The sequence below is a fragment of the Mastigoproctus giganteus genome, chromosome 6, assembly GCF_048544385.1.
Source record: "Mastigoproctus giganteus isolate SK-2022 chromosome 6, ASM4854438v1, whole genome shotgun sequence".
NCBI lineage: Eukaryota > Metazoa > Arthropoda > Arachnida > Uropygi > Thelyphonidae > Mastigoproctus > Mastigoproctus giganteus.
The window spans coordinates 233,096,398-233,119,252 of record NC_143580.1 but is presented as its reverse complement, the minus strand read 5'-3'; the positions used below and the strand labels follow the sequence as shown (position 1 = coordinate 233,119,252).

The 22,855-nt window shown below is 35.6% G+C and overlaps 1 protein-coding gene across 1 annotated transcript in view; it reads left to right on the top strand.

The window, feature by feature from the left end:
• The window catches only part of LOC150085089 (BTB/POZ domain-containing protein 9-like), a 218,737-nt gene extending 204,259 nt beyond the window's left edge, over window positions 1–14,478 (top strand). Inside the window, exons 11-13 of the mRNA XM_090375766.1 lie at window positions 4,725–4,832; window positions 9,509–9,587; window positions 13,934–14,478. Of these exons, the coding sequence (XP_090231892.1) occupies window positions 4,725–4,832; window positions 9,509–9,587; window positions 13,934–14,077 (331 nt within the window). The 3' untranslated portion in view covers window positions 14,078–14,478. The remainder of the gene's footprint in view (window positions 1–4,724; window positions 4,833–9,508; window positions 9,588–13,933) is intronic.
• Window positions 14,479–22,855: the final 8,377 nt, after the last annotated feature.

Here is a 22,855-nt window from a genome sequence, read left to right as displayed (position 1 = left end):
GAAAGCAAGCTTATGCAGCATCAGCCAAAAATAAAAAAAAAAAAATTAAAAAAAAAAAATAATAAATAAAAAATAACCACTTCCACTTCACCCCTCTGTTCGTTCGATATACCTGACCAGCTGAGACTGAAACTTATTTAGGCTATCAACTTCCACGGCAAGGGATGGAAGTCTGTTCCACCAACCAACCACCCGCTGGCTAAAGGCAAATTTCCGCACGTCTATCCTACATCTGTCTTTCCTCAATTTGAATTTATGTCCTCTCAGGTGATTATTCTGAGCAAGAGAAAGAATCCCATCAGCATTGAACATGCTCAAACCATTCAAGGCTTTATACACCTCTATCAGATCACCTCGCTGGTGCCTAGTTTCCAGACACTGTAATTTGCAAAACTTAAGCCTTTCTTCGTAAGAGCACCCCTTTGTTTCATTCACTAATCTTGTTGCCCTTCTCTACTCATTCCAGCAGCTCTACATCCTTCTTGAAATGAGGCCTCCAGGCCTGTATACAGTACTCTAGGTGTGGCCTGACCATTGCCTTATACAAGGGGAATAATCACCTCCTTATCCCTGCGAGAAAAATTCCTATATATCATTGACAATACACCATGAGCTACTCTTGCAGCCCATCTGCACTGCTCAGAGAACTTCATATCTGCCTGCACAATTACCCCCAGGTCCTCTACGTTCTCTACCACTGTCAGTGTAGTACCACAGAGTTGATACATCACTCTGGGTTTCTGCTTCCCATGTGTAGTACTTTACATTTGTCAATGTTAAACTTCATTTGCCACCTCTCAGCCCATCTGCTCAACCTTTCCAGATCCTGTTGCAGCAGCATAGTGTCAGTAGTGTCCTTGACAACCCTTCCAACCTTCGTATCGTCTGCAAACTTGAGCTTGATATACCATCAAGACATTTATAAATACAGAAAACAATAATGGACCCAATACTGAACCCTGAGGGACTCCACTAATAACATTAGTCCACGATGAGCAGTGTCCATTGATTACCACTCTCTGTCTTCTCCCCCTCAACCACACCTTTATCCATAGCAGCAATTTGCCTCCAATGCCATACTCCAATTTGTGCAGCAGTCTTCCATGTGCAACAGTATCAAAAGCCTTTCTAAGATCCATGTATATAATATCAAAGTTATTCCCTGCAACCAGTTCTTTTGTGACTGCATCATAGTACCCAATCAAATTGGTCAGGCAAGACTTACCCTTAACAAAACCATGCTGTGTCCGAGCTATAACTGAAGTCTTGTCTAGATGATCCTGCAGTGCTTCTTTAACCAGTGCCTCCATTAATTTTCTGGGAACAGAAGTTAAACTCGCAGGTCTATAATTACTTGTGTCAGCCTTTGATCCTCCTTTGTGAATTGGGGTCACATTTGCACATCTCCAGTCCATGGGTACCTCCCCTGAGTCCAAGGAAGCTCTCATAATTATGGCTAAGGGTTTGCTTACTTCCTTTGCTGCCTCCTTTAATATAACTGGATAGATCCCATCCATCCCAGGTGCCTTTCTTGTGTTTATCTTCAACAATTTCTCCTCCACTTTACTCTCAGTTATTACAAGATTCTCTAGCTTACTGCCAGAGTTAAATACACCTCTGGCATTCCCCTCACTGAATAACTCCTCATGTGTGAATGTCGATGCAAAATATTCATTTAGTTTGTTAGCTACCCGAGCAGGGTCATCAACAGTTGACCCATCGATATCAAGTGGACCAATCTGATTCATCCCCTTCCTTCTAGAGTTTACATAAGTAAAGAAGTTTTTGCTGTTTTTCTTTGCATCCCTTGCCAAGGATTTCTCGTAATCTGCCTTCGCCTGCCTAACCTCCCCTATAACTTGGTTACAGATCAACTTGTATCTACCAACAAATCTTCTGTGTCATGTGTTAATTTGTATGTATGTATCCCATGCATTTTTCTTCTCTGCCATATGTCTCATTAGTTCATCTGACATCCATTTAGGCCTAAACCTTGAACAATATTCTTAGTTGGTATGTAAAGCCTAGCAGCTTCCAAGATAAGTTCTTTGAATGCTTCCCATTTTGAATTTGCTGTTGACAACATCATCAGTTGGTCCCACTGTATAGAATTTAAATACTGTCTCAGCCCATCGTAGTCGCCTTTACGAAAGCAATAACCCTTCCCTTTACCCCTAACGGTAGTTACCTCTTTGAGTAAATCCCACTTCAGCACATTGTGATCACTGCCACCTAGTGGTTCATTTATCTGCAGATTCTTAATGCCTGAAGAATTGCTACTGATAATCAAATCAAGAGTATTACTCCCTCTAGTTGCCTCCCGAACATGCTGATGTAGAAAACAATCACCCAATAAATCCGCAAAAGCCTTACTAGTGTGTGAGTGACCAGCCCCCAAATTCCGGTCAATATCTGGGAAATTAAAATCCCCCATTATAAGACTCTCTGATTTACTGGCCCACTCTATTTCCCTGTACAGTTTCTTATTATACTCATCAGAGTCATTAGGCCTACAGCACACTCCTACTCTCAATTTTGATCTCCCAATGCTTATGTCACACCAAACTGACTCGACGCTGCACCGTCCAGTGATGTCGACTGGCCTCACTTCCTTGGATTTTATGTATTTCAGTTTTCCTTATATCTGTGTGACACCACGTCTCTGAAATCCCCACAATATCTGCCTTTGATGTTTTGAGCAATACCTCAAATTCATCAAATTTATTTACTAAACTCCTAGCATTGGTGTATACGCAAGTATACATGCACCTGTTCTTTTTCTTAGCTAACCTAACACAACCCATGTGTTTACTTGTACCCCCCATGATTCCCAGCAGTCTCTGAAATATCCTGCATCTTATTTTTCAGGCTGCAGCTCATTCCAATAGAAGCAGTGCAAGAATCACTTTCACCTCTGCCAGTGGCTACTGTTAATCTGTTAGTCCTTATATCCCCCCGACCCACCTAACACTGCCTCGATAGCATCAGCAAACATTCTTGCACCATTTCTATTTAAGTGTATCCCATCCCTGTAGAAGCAGTCTCTCCTGTTAACAAGTACAGACCAGGCTGAAAAAAATTCTACCCCTTGAGCCTTGCACAATCTTTCCAGGGCCGAATTGATCGACCGGGCTCTCATCATATACTCCCTCCTATCGTGTCTGGGCAGAATTGCAGACACTTTCAAATTCAACCCTAATTCACGGCTTTTTTTCAACAGTGACCTGTATTTGTTAAGTAATTCTGCCGGTCTTATGTAGAGTTCCAAGGAATACAACCCTTGCATAAGTCGGGGAGTGGCTGTACAATAAAAATTATTTCCGTTTCAAAATATTACACACCATATATAGTTATATTTGGAAGGGAAATAAGCAGCAAGATTCATAGAATTGCTTTGTTGAAGCAATTGACAGTTCAATTTCCAATACATGAGGACTCCTGCATACATTTTGAATGGGCACAAATCCTCTGGTATTAACTTTTTTTAGGCAGCATATAGAAATGGATAAGTTACTATGTTGATATTTTAAAAACATCCAGTAAATGTGTTTAGTACATCATTACCTTGGCCTAATGCTACATGTACTGATCATGAAACTCCAAAGCTGAGTAATCCATTGCTTATTATCAGTGAGGCCTAATCTTGTTTATGAAAAGCAATCAATGTAATTTGGAAGTGGAATAGCAATTAGATAATTCCATGATCTAACAAATTTCTTGATGTCATTGGAACACAGGGTCCGTGGGCAGGAGCAGCAGTGCATAGCACACGCTTCTTGATTAGACCGGGGTTCAAGCCCGTGCCCACCAAATACGGAGGATGCAGAAAGGTCAGGGAATGACCACTGCATATCCCCAGAGCAATATGGCCTTAGTTGCTAATGCTCCTAAAAACCAAAAATAACAAATAACATTGGATCACAGTAAAAACTTATCTTCCTTGAGGAAATCTCAATTCTACACAATTAAACTCTGACCCCTGATTTGATGAATGGTAAATCAATGAACTATATTTTCCAATTTTTGGAAGATATGCTTGATTTGCCCATTTTCATAAAGTTGGAAAATGGATAGTTCATATAATGGATTGCCATCTTTGGAAGGTAGAATTGCGGTGCTTACTGGGACAGATAGAACATGAAGATATCTGACAAGACCCCACCCTTTCAGGTCTCTTGTATTGATATATAATCATGGAATCTGTTGTAGAAAAGATGTTATAAAGTTCAGAGGTTTTCACTTTCAATATGATAAGACTGGTAGAACTAGATGGGGATGGAGATAAAAATAGGCCAAGAATTGATTCTTAGCTTTTGTTTATCATAAATAAAAATGTATTAAAATCGAATGGAATTGTTTTATACCTAATTTTAAATACCCTCTTATCAGTAAACAAGATTTAAAAATAGTTATTTATAATGATGTATATGTTTATGCCAAATTTCATTTAATTTGGTTAAATAATTCTCGGGAAATTACAGGCTTTATGTAGTATGATAATTCGTAATTTACTGTTTGCCCCAATTAAATGGAATTTGGTAATTAACAAGTAATGCACAGTGATGAATGACCTGGTAAAATTAAATATTACAGTAATATTGAGGTTCAGAAGTCTTGTTTAAAGTTAAAAAAACACCTGGAATGATCTTTTTTTATTGTTTATATTCATGTAACGTTATGATCTTTGTTTTCTGTAATGGTAAGTAATATAATTTCATATCTAGGTTATTGCTATGGGACTGTGATGATCGAAGCTATAGTTATTATATAGAAATTTCCACTGATCAGCAGTACTGGCATACAGTGGCAGATAAGAAAGAAGATGCATGTAGGTAAGCTGCTCTTTTTTGTATTGCTGAAATCTAGGGATTCATCTTTTGAATCATGGTAATTCATGGCAGCAATCCATGAAACCATAGCAAACATGTCTATAAATCTTAAAAAACTGATCAAAATACAAATCTAGAATTGTCTAATTTATTTGTATTACTTATGTATATAGCATAATATTCTTATAAACATCACTTTAAATCTGCTCCAACTAATTATGTAACTAGATGTAAATTCTTCCAAACAGAATTTATATCTGAAAAAAATGAGTTATGCCATCCCAGCTTGGGTAGCTTTTATAATTTGCTTTTAACTTCAGGCTGAAATACTAAAAGAAATGCAACACTAGAAATTCAAATGAAACAGTATTAAACTTTTAGAGGTTAATTTTTCTCTACATCCGAATTTTTGCCAGTCTATTTGCCTATAAACTGTGATATTGATTGCATTTCTTGGTCTGTTTTCTGGAAGAGTACTTTTGTACTTTTTTCAGCAAACTACTAGCAAGTTCCTGTTTCCAAAGGTATGACCTGACAAAATAGAGGACTAGACATTAGCATTAGTGTAGAGGCATACGATGCAAGAAAGCAAGCTTATGCAGCATCAGCCAAAAAAAAAAAAAAAAAAAAAAACCATTTCACCCCTCAGTTTGTTCCAAATACCTGTCCAGCTCAGCCTTAAATTTATTTAGGCTATTAGCATCCACAACAAAAGATGAAAGCCTGTTCCACCAATCAACTACCCATTGGCTAAAGGCAAATTTCCACACATCTATTCTACAACTATCTTTCCTCAGATTGAAACTGCCCATTCAGGTTCTTAGTTTGAGCAAGAGGAAGAATCCCATCAACATTCAGCTTGCTCAACCCATTCAAGGCCTTATACATCTCTGTCAGGTCACCTGACAGGTGCCTACTCTTCAGGCACTACAATTTTCAGAACTTAATTTGCCTTTCTTAATTTGCACCCCTTTGTTCCCGTCATATCCAATCTTGTTGCCCTTTTTACTTCTAGCAACTCTACATCCTGCCTAAAATGAGGCCTCCAGACCTGTACACAGTACTCTAGGTGTGGCCTGACCATTGCCTTGTATAATGGGATAATCACCTCCCTGTCCCTGCTAGCAAAATTCTTATATACACTTGACAAGACTCCATGATCTGCCCTGGCAGCCCATCTGCACTGCTCAGTGAACTTCATATTTCACTGCACAATTACCCCCAGGTCTTTTTCAATTTCCACTTCCCTGAGTGCAGTACCACACAGTTGGTATGTTTCTCTTCAGTTATTGCTACCCATATGCAGAACTTTGCATTTGTCAATGTTAAACTTCAGTTGCCACTTCTCAGCCCATTTTTCCAACTTATCTAGATCCAGTTGGAGTAGCATACTGTCGTTAACAGCCCTGCCAACCTTTGTATCATCTGCAAACTTGGACATTAAACCCGATATACCTTCATCATTATCATTGATAATTATACAAAACAACAATGGGCCCAATACCGAACCCTGGGGAACTCCACTAATAACATTTGTCCACGAAGAGCAGTGTCCATTGATTACCACTCTGTCGTCTCCCACTCAGCCATCCCTTTATCCATTGTAGCAACTTACCCTTAATGCCATACCTCTCCAATTTGTACGGCAGTCTTTCATGTGCAACAGTATCAACAGCTTTTCTGAAATCCAAGTATAAGATATCAAAATTAATTGACATTCAGTTCCTTTGTGACCACATCCTAGTATCCAATCATCAAATTAGTTAGACAAGATCTCTCTTTAACAAACCCATGTTGTGTCTTAACTATTATTGCAGTCTTGCCTAGATGATCCTGCACTGCTTCTTTAACCAGTGATTCCATTATTTTCCCTGGAACACAAGTTAAACTAACAGGTCTGTAGTTGTTTGTATCACCTTTTAAACCCCCTTTGTGAATTGGTGATACATTTGCACACCTCCAGTCCATGGAAACCTCCCCCTGAGTCCACTAAAGCTCACATAATTATGGCTAAGGGTTTGCTTACTTCCTTTGCTACCCCCTTTAATATAACTGGATAGATCCTGTCCAGTTTAACTTCAACAATTTCTCTTCCACTTTGCTCTCAGTTATTACAAAATCACTTAGCTCCCTATTAGCATTTCTGGCACTCCTCTCATTGAATAACTCCTCATGTGTGAATGTAGATGCAAAATACTCATTCAGTTTATCAGCTACCTAAGCATAATCATCAATAGTCAACCCATCTATGTTAAGTGGTCCAATCTGATTCATCCCTTTCCTTCTAGAGTTTACATAAGTAAAGAACTCTTTACATCCTTTGCCAAATATTTCTCATCTGCCTTTGCTTGCCTAACCTCGTTTGTGACTTGATTACAGACTAGTTTATATCTGTCATAGGCTTCTGTGTCACCTGATATATGCATCCCATATATTTTTCTTGTCTGCCACAAGCCTCATTAATTCATCTGACATCCATTTAGACCTAAACCTTGAACAGTATTTCTTAGTTGGAATGAAAAGCCTAGTAGCCTCCAAAATTAAGTCCATAAAGGCTTTCCATTTAGAATTTAACGGTGGTAACATCATCAGTTGATCCCACTGTACGGAATTTAAAATCTGTCTGAGACCACTGTAGTCACCTTTACAAAAGCCCTTCCCTTTACCCTCGATGGTAGTTACATCTTTAAGTAATTCCCATATCAGTACATTGTGATCACTGTCACCCAGTGATTGCTTTATCTACAAATTTTTAATGCATGAATAATCACTCCTGATAATCAGATAGAGTATTACTCCCTCTCGAACATGTCTTTTCGAGAGGGAGAAAAGTCACCCAATAAATCAACAAAGGTTGCTGTAGAAAAGTCATCCAATAAATCCACAAAAGTCTTGTTAGTGTGCGAATGACCAACCCACAAGTTCCAATCGATATCTGTAAAGTTGAAAATCCCCCATTATAAGACATCTTATTTACCTGCCCACTATTTCTCTGCACAATTGCTCATTATACTCATCAGATTCATTAGGCCTATAACACATCTACTCTCATTTTTCCTTTTCGTGCTTATTTAACACCAAACAGACTCTACACTGCATTATCCATCAACATCAATTGGATGCACTTCCTTAGATGTGCAGTGGTTATGTTGTTTATTAACTAACAGCATAATCTCCTCCCTTCCTGTACACGTTGTACTCCCCAAATTCCAATTCTGCACTGCTTATATCTGTGTGACATCACATCTCTGATATCCCAACAATATCTGCCTTTGATGTCTTGACTAGCATTTCAAGCTCATCAAATTTATTAACTATACTCCTAGCATTGGTGTACATGCAAGTATACATGCACCTGTTCCTACTCTTAGTTATCCTAACACAGCCCATGTATCAGATTCATGGGTTTGTTCCACTGTCTCCCAACAGTCCTGGAAATCTCCATTACATTGCTTTCCAGGCTGCTGCTAACCCCTGACATGGTGCCATGAAGGGTATTGTATGGTCGTGGTACCTGCGTGTACCAGTGAACTGTACAATAAAGATCTTATTTATTCTGATCAAAGGTGAAAGAATCACTTTTGCCTCTGCCTGTGGCACCTCCGTAGCCAGGTGGGAAGGAGCAGCAGTGCGTAGCACACGCTTCTTGATTAGACCGGGGTTCGAGCCCGTCACCACCAAATACGGAGGATGCGGAAAGATCAAGGGAATGACCACCGCATATTCCCGGAGCAATATGGCTTTAGTTGCTAATGCTCCTAAAAACCAAATAACAAACAAACAAACAGCCTCTGCCTGCGGCCACTGTTACCCTTTTAGTCTGTGTATTCCCCCCAAAGCTAGCAGTGTTCTGACCCACCTAACATTGCCTCAATAGCATCAGCAAATATTCTTGCACCCTTTCTATTTAATTGTACCCCATTCCTGTAGACGCAGTCTCTTCTGTCAAGCACAGACCAGGCTGAAAAAAATTCTGCCCCTTGAGTCTTGCACAATCTCTCCAGGGCCGAATTGATTGACAAGGCTCTCATCATATATTCCCTCCTATCCTGTCTGGGCAGAATTGCAGACACTTTCACATTCAACCCTAACTCGCGACTTTTTTTCAACATTGACCTGTACTTGTTGAGTAAATCTGCAGAGCTAATGTCATTAGTTCCAACATGTACATCATCAACTTTTGTGCCCTTAAAAGATGGTATCTTCCCTACATCATCAACTTTTGCCACTGGCAGACATCTAAGTATATCCATACAACTATGTTTAGAAATATTTTTGCATTTCATTGTGTGTGATATATTTATTATTGATTTTGAAAGCATATCAGTAGAAATGTCTAGCTTTCAAGAAACTTAATTTCTATATATAATTTAAGTTTTCTGTCAGTTTTCATTAATATCATAATTTCATCTTCATTCACTGTACAGTTAGCTTATTGTGTAAAAATAATGCAGCCTTCTATATTAGTATGTTTGTACTTATGACCTTTAAAGGTCATATTATAGCCTTTTAAAGCTCTTTTCATTTTTAGATTTGATAGTCGCTTAACATCTCATCTTGTGAGGATCGTTAAAGTTATTTGCACTGTATCAACCATTAATCTGCTCAAGTGATTTACCGAACTACTGTATTAATGTATAAAATAATTTTATGCATTTTAAGTGACAATTTTATTACAGGTCATGGCAAACAGTTCATTTTCCACAGAGGCCGGTTGTATTTATCAGAATTGTAGGCACTCACAATACAGCAAATGAGGTAAATGATTTTAAATATTTTTTTTCGATTTGGTTTAATTAAATGCAGCCATATCAAAAAATCTATCAAAGGTTGGCTTCTTAAAGCGTGATGAACTCCAGAACTCCAAATTGATGAAAGCGGTATATAATTATACTGTTTTCATCAATTTGGAAAGCAGTATATAATTATAAATATTGATGGGGGAGGGAATGATTTTAATTACAAAGGAAGAACATGGTTGCATCCGCAAGGCACTGTTGTGTGGGAGGGAGCACTGTTCAACCACTAAACTAGCACAGCATACTAATCTAGCAGTTAAGGTATACTTGGTGAGGAGCAATTCCTTAAACAGTCAAAATAAAGTAGTCAAAATTTAAACCCAAACTAGTGATCCCAACCTCTGGCAGTTCAAACACATGATTCCCTGCCTAAAGAAATGCACCTTCACACCCATGAAGGAAGAGTACTGCATCCATGATAAACACTGAACACCCAAGGACCATTTCTTCAGGAAACATCAGCCCCTGTGGATTCCAATAAAACTATACTTCAGTCCTATCCATATATGTGTGTGTGTGTAATTTTTTTTTTTTTATTATTATTATTTTTTATGTTAAAGGTACCTTGGTGTTTACATAGCAGAATAATGCCTGGGCGTATAACCTTAATTTCTGCATTTATATGCTGTTACTATTTCTGTGGTTTAATAATAGTTTCTCTTTCTCTCAGCAATAATCTTAAAATGTGACCTTTGTGTAATTACTGTATTGATTACTGACCATTTAATCAGTACTGCTATAAAAAAGATTAGCAATAATTTTCCACCTCAGTAAACACAATACCTATAATTTGAGAGACAGTAGCATTAGAACAGTCAGTAAAAAAAAAAAAAAAAAAAAAACACACAGAATAAAAAGTTCTTCATACAAACTTAATTATTTATGCTTATAGGGATTTTATGTCCTGGAGCTGATTAAAAATCCTTTTTTACTTTGACTCTAAAATTCAGACAAAAAAAACACGGTAAGGCTTGATGTAAAAGTTGAGCCAATTCTTATAAACAATCCAAAGAACATTTAATGATGAAATTATCCATGTAATCTTGTAACAGCAATAAATGAAAATATGAAATAAGTTAATCTATTTCATATCAGTGTAAATACACCATAGATAACTCTTAAAGAGAAAACTACAAAAGGCATCCTTTCATCTGTATCTTATATTGTGATCATCCATCACGAGTTACCACATTTTGCACTACCTCGAATAAGCAACATTTCACTAATGGAGAAGTTATTTGTTACTTATTCTCGGTGGGTACCACCACCCAGACGGCACCGTTTCAAGACTTGTTGGCCTTTCATCGGTAAGTGGGTAGCCTGGTATTGCCAACGTGACAACCCAGATGTGAAGTTAATCTCACAATATGAGAGATGCCAAAAGGTGTATGTGATAATACTATAATAAAAACTAAATGCAATTAGGCATGATATCATAAAAACTACATGCAGCTGGGCATAATATTATGCCTAGTTGCATTTAGTTTTTATGATAGAAATAAATTAATGAACATTACCCATACTACTATAATTAGTGTTAAATTTTAGTAATACTATTCCTATGCTAAATAAATCAAGGATCATTAGTTAACTTTAATCACTTCTGTCTTCTAAATCCCATGTTTTTTTCTTAAAAAGTAGTAATAATAATAATCGCTGTAGTGGAGGGTATACAGCATATACTCTGGATTTTTTTAGGTGGATAGAAGGTATACAACCTTCTGGTTTTTGAAAGACTTAAAAACATTATAAAAATTTAATTTCATTGATTATCAAAAGTTTTTTGTATATTGATTATCAACTGAATATTATGTTGATAAACTGCTTGTTTTATTCTCTGTAACCAAAGCAAATTCAATTAATAAGCCTGATGTGCACAGTATACTCTGCTTTTGGTAACATTCCTAGAGTATACCTTCTGCTAATTTTACAACTACAGCATTGATGATAATAAAATACTGCTTCTGTGCTCATCTTCATCAACATTCAGATTTCTAGATGGAATTGCATCATCACTAATATCACTTTGCCAGCATTAAAAAAAAAAAAAAAAAAAAAAAAGTGTACACACACATAACATTGTTTTTCATCTAAAGATCTGCCCTACCATGAAATACTACTTAAACTCAGTTCAGTCTCTGTCACATAGATGTTTCAGCTGATATGCAGGTATATATTATGCCTATGTCTAAATTATTTTTAATATTAAAATAAGATTACTTTATGAAAGTAGTAATTACTAAGTAAAAATAAATGCACAAGGCATAATAGGTTAAAAATTTAAATTTACTATTAAACATTCAGTGAAATATGGCATTGATTTAATTGTATCTCATTGTAGTGAAATTATGAAACAATGAGTGAAAGTAGTCACAGTATGAGATATTGAACATTCAGTGTATTTCACTGAATGAAGGTGGTGCAATAAAAGTCTCTCTCTCAATTTAAATTCATAATGTATTATGCATTGTGCATTTATTTTGCTTAATAATTATTACTATGTACCCCCTTTGGCATCTCTCATATTATGGAGTTATACTTCATAACTGAGTGTTACCTGCTCACCCACTGACGACCGTCCAACAAGCCTTGAAACAGTGCCGTCTGGGTGGTGGTATCCACCGAGAAGAAGTAACAATAGTCTTCTCCATTGGTGAAGCATTACTTGTTTGAGGTAGTGCAATACATGGTAACTTGTTGTTGAAGGTAGTCATAATATGAGATACAATTAAATCAATGCCATTGTATCATTACAATTTACTATTACAAACAAAGAATGATGTTATTTCACTGACTGTTCAATAGTATAAAAGTAGATCCAACTATCTTGGAAGCAGTTGAGTGCGATCTTTCTTTATTTCCTTAGGATTACTGAAAAGATTAATATTTTGACAACTACAGAATGCATTAATGCATCCTGTGGTGAAGTCAAGGTGTCTGTGATGAACTGCTGATGGAAGTAAATAGGCCAAATGTGCTATTGATTTTCAAGGATTTCCCTACATTAGTAGAGAAATATACCAAAGATTTGAGCTGGAAAAAGGTTGGAGAAGGATCTGAAAATCCATTAGAAAAGGCAGAAGAGCTGTTGTCAGCAGCACTACAGGAACTATTCGGTGAAAACCCAATGGACGTGACATATCCTCTATTTCCCTCCAATTAGCAACTAGGAATAACAATGAACATGTAAAAAAATAATTAATGAAATTAATGGCAAAATTTTTGCAGTGGAACAAACTGTAAAATGAAATGAAATGTTGGTGCTCTATTACCTTTATAAAGAAAAATATGCAGCTCTCATGATTCCTGAAGCCAGTTTCCATGTCAGCTGCATTCCAATGCATCCATCGGTATCATCTTCCAGCTTGTCAAGCTCTATATGTCTCTCTTTTGGAGAAGTGGCAAGTTAAACACATGTAGTATTAATGTACTTATAATTTACTTTAATATTTTTTCTGTTTTTACCTGTTGTGTCATGTATTCAACTGAGATGGTGGAATTGTGATGGTGTGGCGATCATATTCATGTTACGCATTACACTTATTGATATAAGTGAATCAATTCTGAAAGCCACAACCTATTTTAAACATTGTTGTCAGCCAGATTTATCCCTTGTTACACAGTTTATCCATCTGGTAATTGTTGCTTCTGGCAGGATAATGCACCATGTTACAAGGTACAATTATTTGGCAGTGGCTCCAAGAGCATGACAGCAACTTTACTGTACTCTTCATAGGCCCACTCAGTCACTGTATTTCAATATGTTGAGTATCTGTTGTATGTATGATTGGGATATTCTATCTCTTTTTGCCAGTCAGAATTCATCATAAACAACAAGGATGGGATTTTGAAGACAAGAATAAAATACTAATTTATAATTCAGTCTAGATTGATTGAGGTTGCAAGAGTGAAAACTTATCACAAACTGCCACCCAATACAAATGTTGTGTTGGGTGAGAGTTTATCCTGGCATTTATATTAGGTGAACTTTATTTTACTTTTCTCTAACTTCATCATATAGAAGGCCTTTCTAAAAACTGCAAATGGTGTTCTTCAGCCTACAAAGGTCATTTGAAAACCACATTTGACGTTGCCTCTTTTGAAAAAGAAGTGATGTAAAGTGTGCTAATAAGAATTAAAGCCAATTTACTGACTTCCGGTTTGTACAATATACCTGTAAATTTGAGTGATCATGAAAAATCACTGCAGCACAGTTATCCAGATATTCTTTATAAGAATCATTCATTCTTAGGGAAAAAAGATTATTAAATTTAATTGCTTAAAAATGTATTTTGTTTATTATAGGTTTTTCACTGCGTACACTTTGAATGCCCTACCCAAACTCCTTCAACTCCAACCTCTCCTACTCTTGTTCCGTTATCAGACACATCACCAGTTAATGCAGAAGATCCTAAATTGGAAACTTCAATATATAATAGAAAGAGGTAATTGTGCCAAATGAAGAGCCAACCATGTCAAAGTCGAAGTCTCTAAATCATAGTGATGATAAGACTCAGATCTGTGTACAGTGTTGTGTAATAAATAGTTCTAATCTCAGCTCAACTGTTGGTAAGACTCTGATCTGGTAAAGTTGAATGCACTATTAATTAGCTCTGTGCATACAAAGAGAATTTGTATCACTAGTAGTGTCGAGCAGTCAAGGCCAGTGATCTCTCTCTCTCTCTCTCTCTCTCTCTCTCTCTCTCTCTCTCTCTCTCTCTCTCTGTATACACAAGGCTTGCTAAAATTGATACATTTGGTTTTGTTTCCACATTGTTTTTCTTAATTTTAGGCACTTTTTAGCTGTTCTGTTAATTTGTCTTACATGACATCTACCCAAAACTGGTATATTTTTAATTGTAGATACTTTCTGTAAAACATTTTTAAAGTTTAATTTGTAATCTTTTTAAATATTATTACTGTGTGAGTTTTGTAATTTTTTTAAATTTAATCTGTTTTCTTTTTCGTTTTTAATTTATTTTTACTGTTAATATAAGGTGCTTCCATTTTAACAGTTCTGTCACATTCAGAATTATAACTGTCATTTAAAAATTCTGATTTAATGTCATTTATACATTTTCCCCCCCAAATTTTTAAGAAATGCTTCAGAGGATGTATTTTTATTGTAATTAGAATTTCTTTCGAAACTCAATAGACGAGCTTATAGTTCATGTAATACCTAAATAAATTGTTTTGTATAATTGTAAACATTGTAAAAACTCTAAATCGGTCAATAATTGAATGCAGTGTTATGAAACTGCTACAGAAAGGAAAGGTAATACCATTGAATTTATAGCTTTATATTTATTTTTTTAGCTAGAAGACTCCTAAACCTTTTAAATCTGTATACATAATTTATTACTTACCATACATAACATGGAATAGGACTCCCACAGTACTATTACTTCTGCAAATGTTTTGTATTTCTTTAAAATTTGAGACCTCATCAGTGTGATGTATGTTTTGTATTTTATGGTGATAAATACATTTTAACATGTTTGGTGTTATCTCTGATTGCCTCTTTATTTTTAGTTACAGCTGCATAAACTTTTATTGTAGCATTTCATTATCGTGAAATTAGTTTAGAAATGGAAGATTTCTAAACTAATGTCTTGTAGAACACTTCACTCTATGATATCTTGTAGAACACTTCACTGCTGATACTCTCCGTAGTTGAATAATTATACCAATAGATTACATGTATTCCACTCCTTTGTAGACAAGATCAGTGACCCAATGCACCCCGGAATCGGAGACCCGTGGACCCCAAAATACATTGAATCACCACCCCAATCTTTGAGCGAGAGAATACAATGTCTGTATTTTAAAAACAATTTAAATGATTTGAGACCAAATAAATACATAGTGAATCCATACTCTAGCCATTAAATTGTTTTTAAAATATGGATGTGTTGTATTCTCTCGCTCAAAGTTTGGGGCAGTGATTCGATGTATTTTGGGATCGGGCTTTGGGTCCATGGGTCTCAGATCTTGTCCATGAGGAAGCGGAATACATGTAATCTATTTGTATAATTATTCAACTATGGAGAGTATCAGCACTGATGTGTTCTACAAGACATCAACATAGAAGTAAATCTTCCATTTCTAAACTAATTTACTTATAACGTATCGAGCCATTGCTGCTCTGTTAGCTATTAATTAAATACATGAAATGCTAAGGTATAAATACACTGGTGCCCAAAAGCTAAGTAACAAAGAAAACTTGTACACAATTTGCACTTTACTGAACAGTGAGCACATAAAACAAAATGAGGATTTTTTTTTTTTTTTTTTCAAAATTATCAAAAACCTTTCTGAAAGCTTAGTATGTTATGTCAGAATTATTTTTGGCTCCAGTTCATTTGTTATTGCATCATAGTATCCAGTCAGATTTACCAGACATCACCCCTTAGCAAATCCAGTTATATGTACCTGCAATATAACTATATTCTTGTCTCAAAGACAACAGTCTTGACTTGACTAATAGTTTGTAACAAATCAACAAAAAAAACCCTTGTTACATAAATGACAAATTTCAACATTACAATGTTAATTTTTATAATTTATTCTAATAATATTTGCCAGATTTTTATGCACAGAACTTACTGCCCAAAATATAATTTGCGAGCTTTTTATAACCCGGGGAAAATATAACATGCATTTCGTGCCATTAGTGATACAATCACTGCACCCCAACCCCACTTAAAAGTACACCTAAAGAGAAGACCAGCTGAACGATTAGGTACCGGTATTAGATTATAATGTTATTGTTAAAATGCCACCAGCAGCTGCAAGACTAACAACATACAAAAAAAAAAAAATTTTTTTTTTCTTCCCCCCCCTCCCCCCAACTTGCATTTACTACAGTGCATCACATATGAATCAATACAACAAAAAAAGTATGTGATTAAATATTTATCACAATATATAAATCATAAAAAAACCCCATGTAAAAATTGTCAAAACTTCAGTTTTTATATCCACCCCCTCCCCCAAACACTCTTTATATCAGTGTTTGGAAATTTTTTACAATTTCCATAAACTGAAATAAAAATTGATATTCAATCTCAAATGAAAACTTTCGCATGCATTACATAGAGCTGTGCAAATGGTGGGTGTGCTGAATGCGATGCCGGCCCCCGCCTCAACGCAGAAGAATCTAAGACCATCTCTTAAATGATTATATAGTACGAATCAGTGCTGTAATACTCAATACATTCTACGTTGATATTAATATTTGTAAAGTAATAAGAGAAGTTTACCTCAATATAGTACGTAGAACACTTCCGTATGATACTCTCCAGAAATTAAAACAAAAAAATCGACAACTTACATTAGAGTAAAATTTAAATAATTAAAAACCAATTTAGCACAATTAAAAAGAATCTAATGAAAATATTCAAAACGATTTTCCTTCCTGAAGCTGACAATGCTTTTTGACCGTATGTCATAATCACATGAATGAAAATTACCGAATAGGGTTGAACCTGAAACTTAAATAGTGATTATTTGTCTTCACGCATCAGAGATCAAATGTGGCCGCCGAACATTAACAGAATTCTCGTGTAATTTAATTTCTGTTTCTGCAATTAATAGTCACGTATAATTATGTTGAACATAAAGTATTTTGGCCTCGTTAAATAAAAGTGTTTTTTGTTAATGGCATGAAAGGACAATTCTTACATTGCCGAACAAGAAGCACGAACTAAGGCTTCATGTTGATTTACACAAATATTAAGAGAAAATTGCGTCGAACCTTGGTAAGATGAGTCGCAAGCAATCACTGCAAGAAATGTATACCAGATCATTAATTTGTGTTGCGAATGCGGAAAGAACCGAGCGATTGTTCAGTATAGTGTGTACCTTCCGTATTGGCCTGGCCACAATTTTAAACTCTGTATCTTTTAAAGAATCTATTAAGCTGTTTGTGCCATTGTTCAACATATGGGAGAGAAATAAAGTATTTTTTGATATTACTATTGTGTTGGTTGGTGTAGTATTTTGTATCCTATCCTTAGCCTGTACCCTAATTCGGTTTATTATGGCAATGGAATAACCCGTTTAAGAACCTGCTAGTTAATATTTGTATTTCTGAGTCCAAAGCAGATTCTGTCGTTGAATATTTATAGGCATTTAGAAATTGATTAAAGATAATCGATCTTTTGTAGGTGAATGGGTGATAGCTATTATAATGTAGAAGCATACCGGTGTTTGTAGGTTTTCAATAGATGCTAAATTGGATTTTATTCGAGTCCCGGGTAAGCGTGAAATTTAGAAAGTTTAATGACTTTGTATCCGTATCCTTCCTTTCCAACATAAATTTGAGTCTAGAATGAATATTATTAAATGAATGTAAAATGTCTTGGATAGTACTACTATCAGTAATAACTAGAAGAACATCGTCTAAATACCTCCCATAGTATGTGATACGGGGTCGAAAATGTGTCAGATGTATATGCTCAATCTTTGAGAGATAGATCTCTGACATTAAGCCGCTCAGGCTCAAACCCATTGGTAATCCAAAAATTTGTTTGTACACCTTATCTCGAAAGGATATGACAACTTACCAAAAACTTTTCTATATTATTGTAACTAATGTATTAGCAAGCATACGTTTTCTCTTACTGAAGCATTTATATACATAACTCCCCTTCTTTATATACGAAAGGATTTGTATGCATAAATTCTCTCTATTGTTTACTCTTATTCATAATCTGGTGTCAAAGATACTAAGTTGTACATACAATCAGTGTCACATTTAATTGTAGAACTGAAAAAACAAGTCATTATATGTGAAATTGTTTATTTTCAATTTTTAAATATTTATTCAGAAAATATCACAGACCATTTGTATTTGTTCTCTATAAAGCATGAAATGAAATAGTCATGTAAAGAAATATACAGCGTTTTAAATAACAAGTCACACTGTAAATTTTTTGCATTGCATTCATGAGTATACTTTTGTTATGAATAATGAAAGCAAACCATCTGAAATACAGCACTCTTGGAAAATAATATAAGGTGGACAATATGTCAGTTTACCAAGAAATAATTCGTACAATTTAAACCTTGAAGCCAATTTTGTGCCCGTATAACTTTATTAATATTATATTTATATGGTGTGTTATATTTAAATGTTAAACCATTTTTAAAAATTTACTTCCTGGTAAACTACATAATGGTGGGCCATGTATCAATTGCAAATTGACATATGGTCCATCCTTTGTGGACTAGTAAAGAGGAATGGAACAGTTCCGTTTGTTCTAAGAATACAAATTCTACTTGCCTTTGATCATTCATTTCATTATTTCCATTAATATTATGTAACTACTTATATATACAATTCAGCAGTTATTTATGCAGACAGTCAAACTTATTTTAGATTAAAATTATATGCTTATATAATAGAATAAATTTCATTTTATTCTCTATGCAAATTATTTCTGCCTTTTATAATCAAAAAACACAACATAAGATGTGGGAGTAACTATTTTGTTAACTTTAATTTAAAAATATTGCATATAACAAGACATAAAAAACCTGTTTAGTATAAGTTACTGTAATGGCTATGGTAGAAGTTGATCTTTTACTTACTGAAAAATTTAAACATTACTAATATTAAATTAAAAAGTGAATAAGAGGATTACCTCAGTAATTTCTTGAAAAACACTTTGATATTGACACTATATATATAGTCATCTAAAATTAAATTAATTACAATGTTAAAAACAAAACATACATTTAACAAAGAGATGGAAAAGGCTGTTCATTAGTGACTTAAGGGTTTATGCTTAGATTTCCACCACTAGAATATTTTACCTTTTAATGTGTTGAATAAAAGATATAACCTAGGTTACTGAATGCTGCAATTATGTGAAAAAGTAAAAAATATTGCTAAACGTAGACCAATACTACTCCACGTATTGTGCCTATGACAAAGGAAACAAATTTTCCACACAATAATTAACTTACTGATGAGAAAAGAGATTACCAGCTTCTACTGGGACACTATTACAAAATGCAAGATTAATAATTGTAGTGGCTGTGGGAAGTTTCATTTTCATGTACCATATGGATCAAAAAACTAATTATTAAATAAATTTTCATATAAACCAAAGCATTTTTTTCATATAATTTAAGTATTTTCAGTTTCAGTTACTGATGCTCATGTTTTAATTTTAAAAGATAACATTTTTTAAAACCTTTAACATAGTAACAGCAATGACTATCATTTAAAATGAAACATTTAATTATTTTTCAATTCATTTCTATAAAGCACCTTTACACATATTCAAAATTAGACTAGAATAATTCTGTTCACTCCATGACTAGAAGCACGATTCAGAAATATTACAACTTTTGTCGCATGCAGGATGTTACAAGTTTCTTTCTTTTTTTTTTTAATGTGTCATGACATATACATATATCTAGAAATGGGAACAGCAGCGAAAGTCCTATACTACCAAGTTTTCTACCATTCTATATAGAAGAAGATCCAGTCAAAGGCCCAAGGAGTGTATAAAATAATACAAGAGCATGTACAAAAGTAAATAAATTGATCTGTTCAGCATGACCACCAGGTCAGACAAGTTCACAATTATTTCAACCAATAAACATATGTAGCAGTCAAGTGACCCAAACCCTTGTCCACTCAAATGCATATGCATTACTGCCGTCTAGTGCTTGACCACTCAGCTACGTTGAACCTATTATATTGACAAGGTACAACGAACTAAGACCAGAATGTATAATAAATTATAGAATGGATGAACTGCCAAACATCTACCTTACTGCAAGTAGAAGAGAGAGCATAGCAAATAAATACTTAAGAATTTGTCTATATGCTCTTCATTAAAAATATTCAATAAATAGTGTGGAATGTTATCACAATATCCTAACATTTTGATATAGGAACAGCAACCTTAGTCAAAATACCCAATCCACTGATATTCATCTCTGACATACTGTCTCTACAGATCTACAATAATTTATCTTATCCAAGTGTAAACGAGCAAACAAGCCTGTGTGAAATTCTGTGTTCTACTGAAAAACAGAACTTTGACAAAAGTCTTGGAAATCTGCTACATCCAGATGGCATAAGCAGATGTCGATGGATGTCTGATGTGACTTAGTACAGATCTGGATCATCTTTGAAGACTGATTAATTGCAATCAGAAAACATGCAGAGACTGAGTATTAGTTATGGGAGCATGAATAGCATTTTAAAAAAACATTTAGGAATGCCATGTTTGTCTGCACTGGGTCCCTTGATCCTGAATGTACACACCAGTTGACATCTGTGTTGGCCTCAGAAACACTACAACATCAAAATAATTGCAGAGCAAAATCCTGAATCAGCCACTACAATACTCAATCAAAACAAATGTCACAGTGGAAGAAGCAGAGTAAATCATCACCTCCAAAGAAATCAGATGGCAAGGGTATGATTGTTACTTTTTTTTGATAGAAGGGAATTATTTACACTGTTACTGTGGAAACACACATACTTTTCACTATACTACTATGCCTTCAGAGTATTATAGTGAACTTCTAACGAAACTGAATTACAAAGTGAACCAGAAAAGACATGGTGTTTGTTGAGGAAACACTGCATAAGCTAAGAAATGAAATCCATCAGACACCAAGCTAATAAATGATAGCCTTAAATAGTCTGTCAAACAGCTTCTCTGAAGTATTTAGAAAATGGATGAAGAAAGGAGAAGTATAAATTGAACTAGTTGGCAGTTATGTCAAAGGAATAACCAGCAGAAGCCCAATAAAAAAAAAAGTTGTAGAATTCGTACACCGATGAGCCAAAACTAACCAGCAAGTTGTTATGCAAATTGGAACAACTGCAGATGAGCTAAGGTATAAAAAACACCTGATACTGAGCTCCATTAATGAGTGTTGCTCTTGTTCTTCAGATAGGAAAGGCAGCAGACTTGGGTGAGTTTGACAATGGCTAGACGACTGGGTCAGAGCATATCTGAAATGGCACAGCTGGTGGGATGCTCACAGTCAGCCACGAACCACCAGCAAAGTGTTGGACGACCACGGCTCATCGATGCCCAAGCTGAGTGAAGGCCCTCCAGAACGGTATGGGGCAACAGAAGGGAGACCATGGCACAACTTTCCAGTAATTGGAATACTGGTGATGGGAGTAATGTGTCATGACACACAGTACATCGAACCCTGCTAAAAATGGGGTTGCATAGTCACTTCGAGTGCCCATTCTAACCACAGTTCACCAGCGACGAACCGTGGGAACCAATGAGCATGTGATCATTAAAACTGGACCTTGAGTGATTGGAAGGTTGTCTGGTCCGATGAATCGTGTTTCCTGTTGCACCATGTGGACGACCTGGTATGTGTGCGCTGTTTACCTGGGGAAGTGATGGTGCTTGGATGCACCATGAGACAAAAACAAGCCGGTGGTGGCAATGTCCTGCTGGGATACTCTGGGTCCAGTCATCCATGTGCCAGGCACTCTTGATATCTACCACCTACTTAAACATCATTGCTGACCAGGTACACCCTTTCATGGCAATGGTCTTCCCCTCTGGCAGTGCCACCTTTCAGCAGGATAATGTGCCATGCCACACCGCCTGGATTGTTAGAGACTGGTTCACGGAACGTGAGGAAGATTTCCAGGTATTGCCCTGGCCTCCAAATTCCCCAGGCATCAATCCCACCAGATGCTTGGTGTACAAGATGCTTGTACACCAAGCATGTACAGGAGTTAAAGGATCTGCTAGTTACGTGATGGTACCAGATACCACATGACACATTTAGAAATCTTGTAGCGTCCGGGTACGAGCTGTTTTGGCTGCACATGGAGGACCAACATCGTATTAGGTGATAGTCATGTTTTGGCTTATCGGTGTGTGGTTAATTTAATTTGTCTCAATCTGTTTTGATCACCCCCTCGCAGAACAATACTAATGTTTTCTATTTTAAATATATGTATTTGTTCTTATGCATGCTATGTTCTTAAATTTATTATCTTTGCACACTTCTGTATGTGCAAAAAGATTAACTTTTACATGCTCATCTTTTACCTATATCATCCCTTGCATCCTCAGATATTCATGGTTATGTTTTTTTTGGATCATTGGCTGGGCCTTATAGGGCTATATTTTTTAATACATAACCTGTCTATATATATATATATATATATATGCATGTGTATCTATATTGAATAGCTGAAGGATCATATTAAATATACCC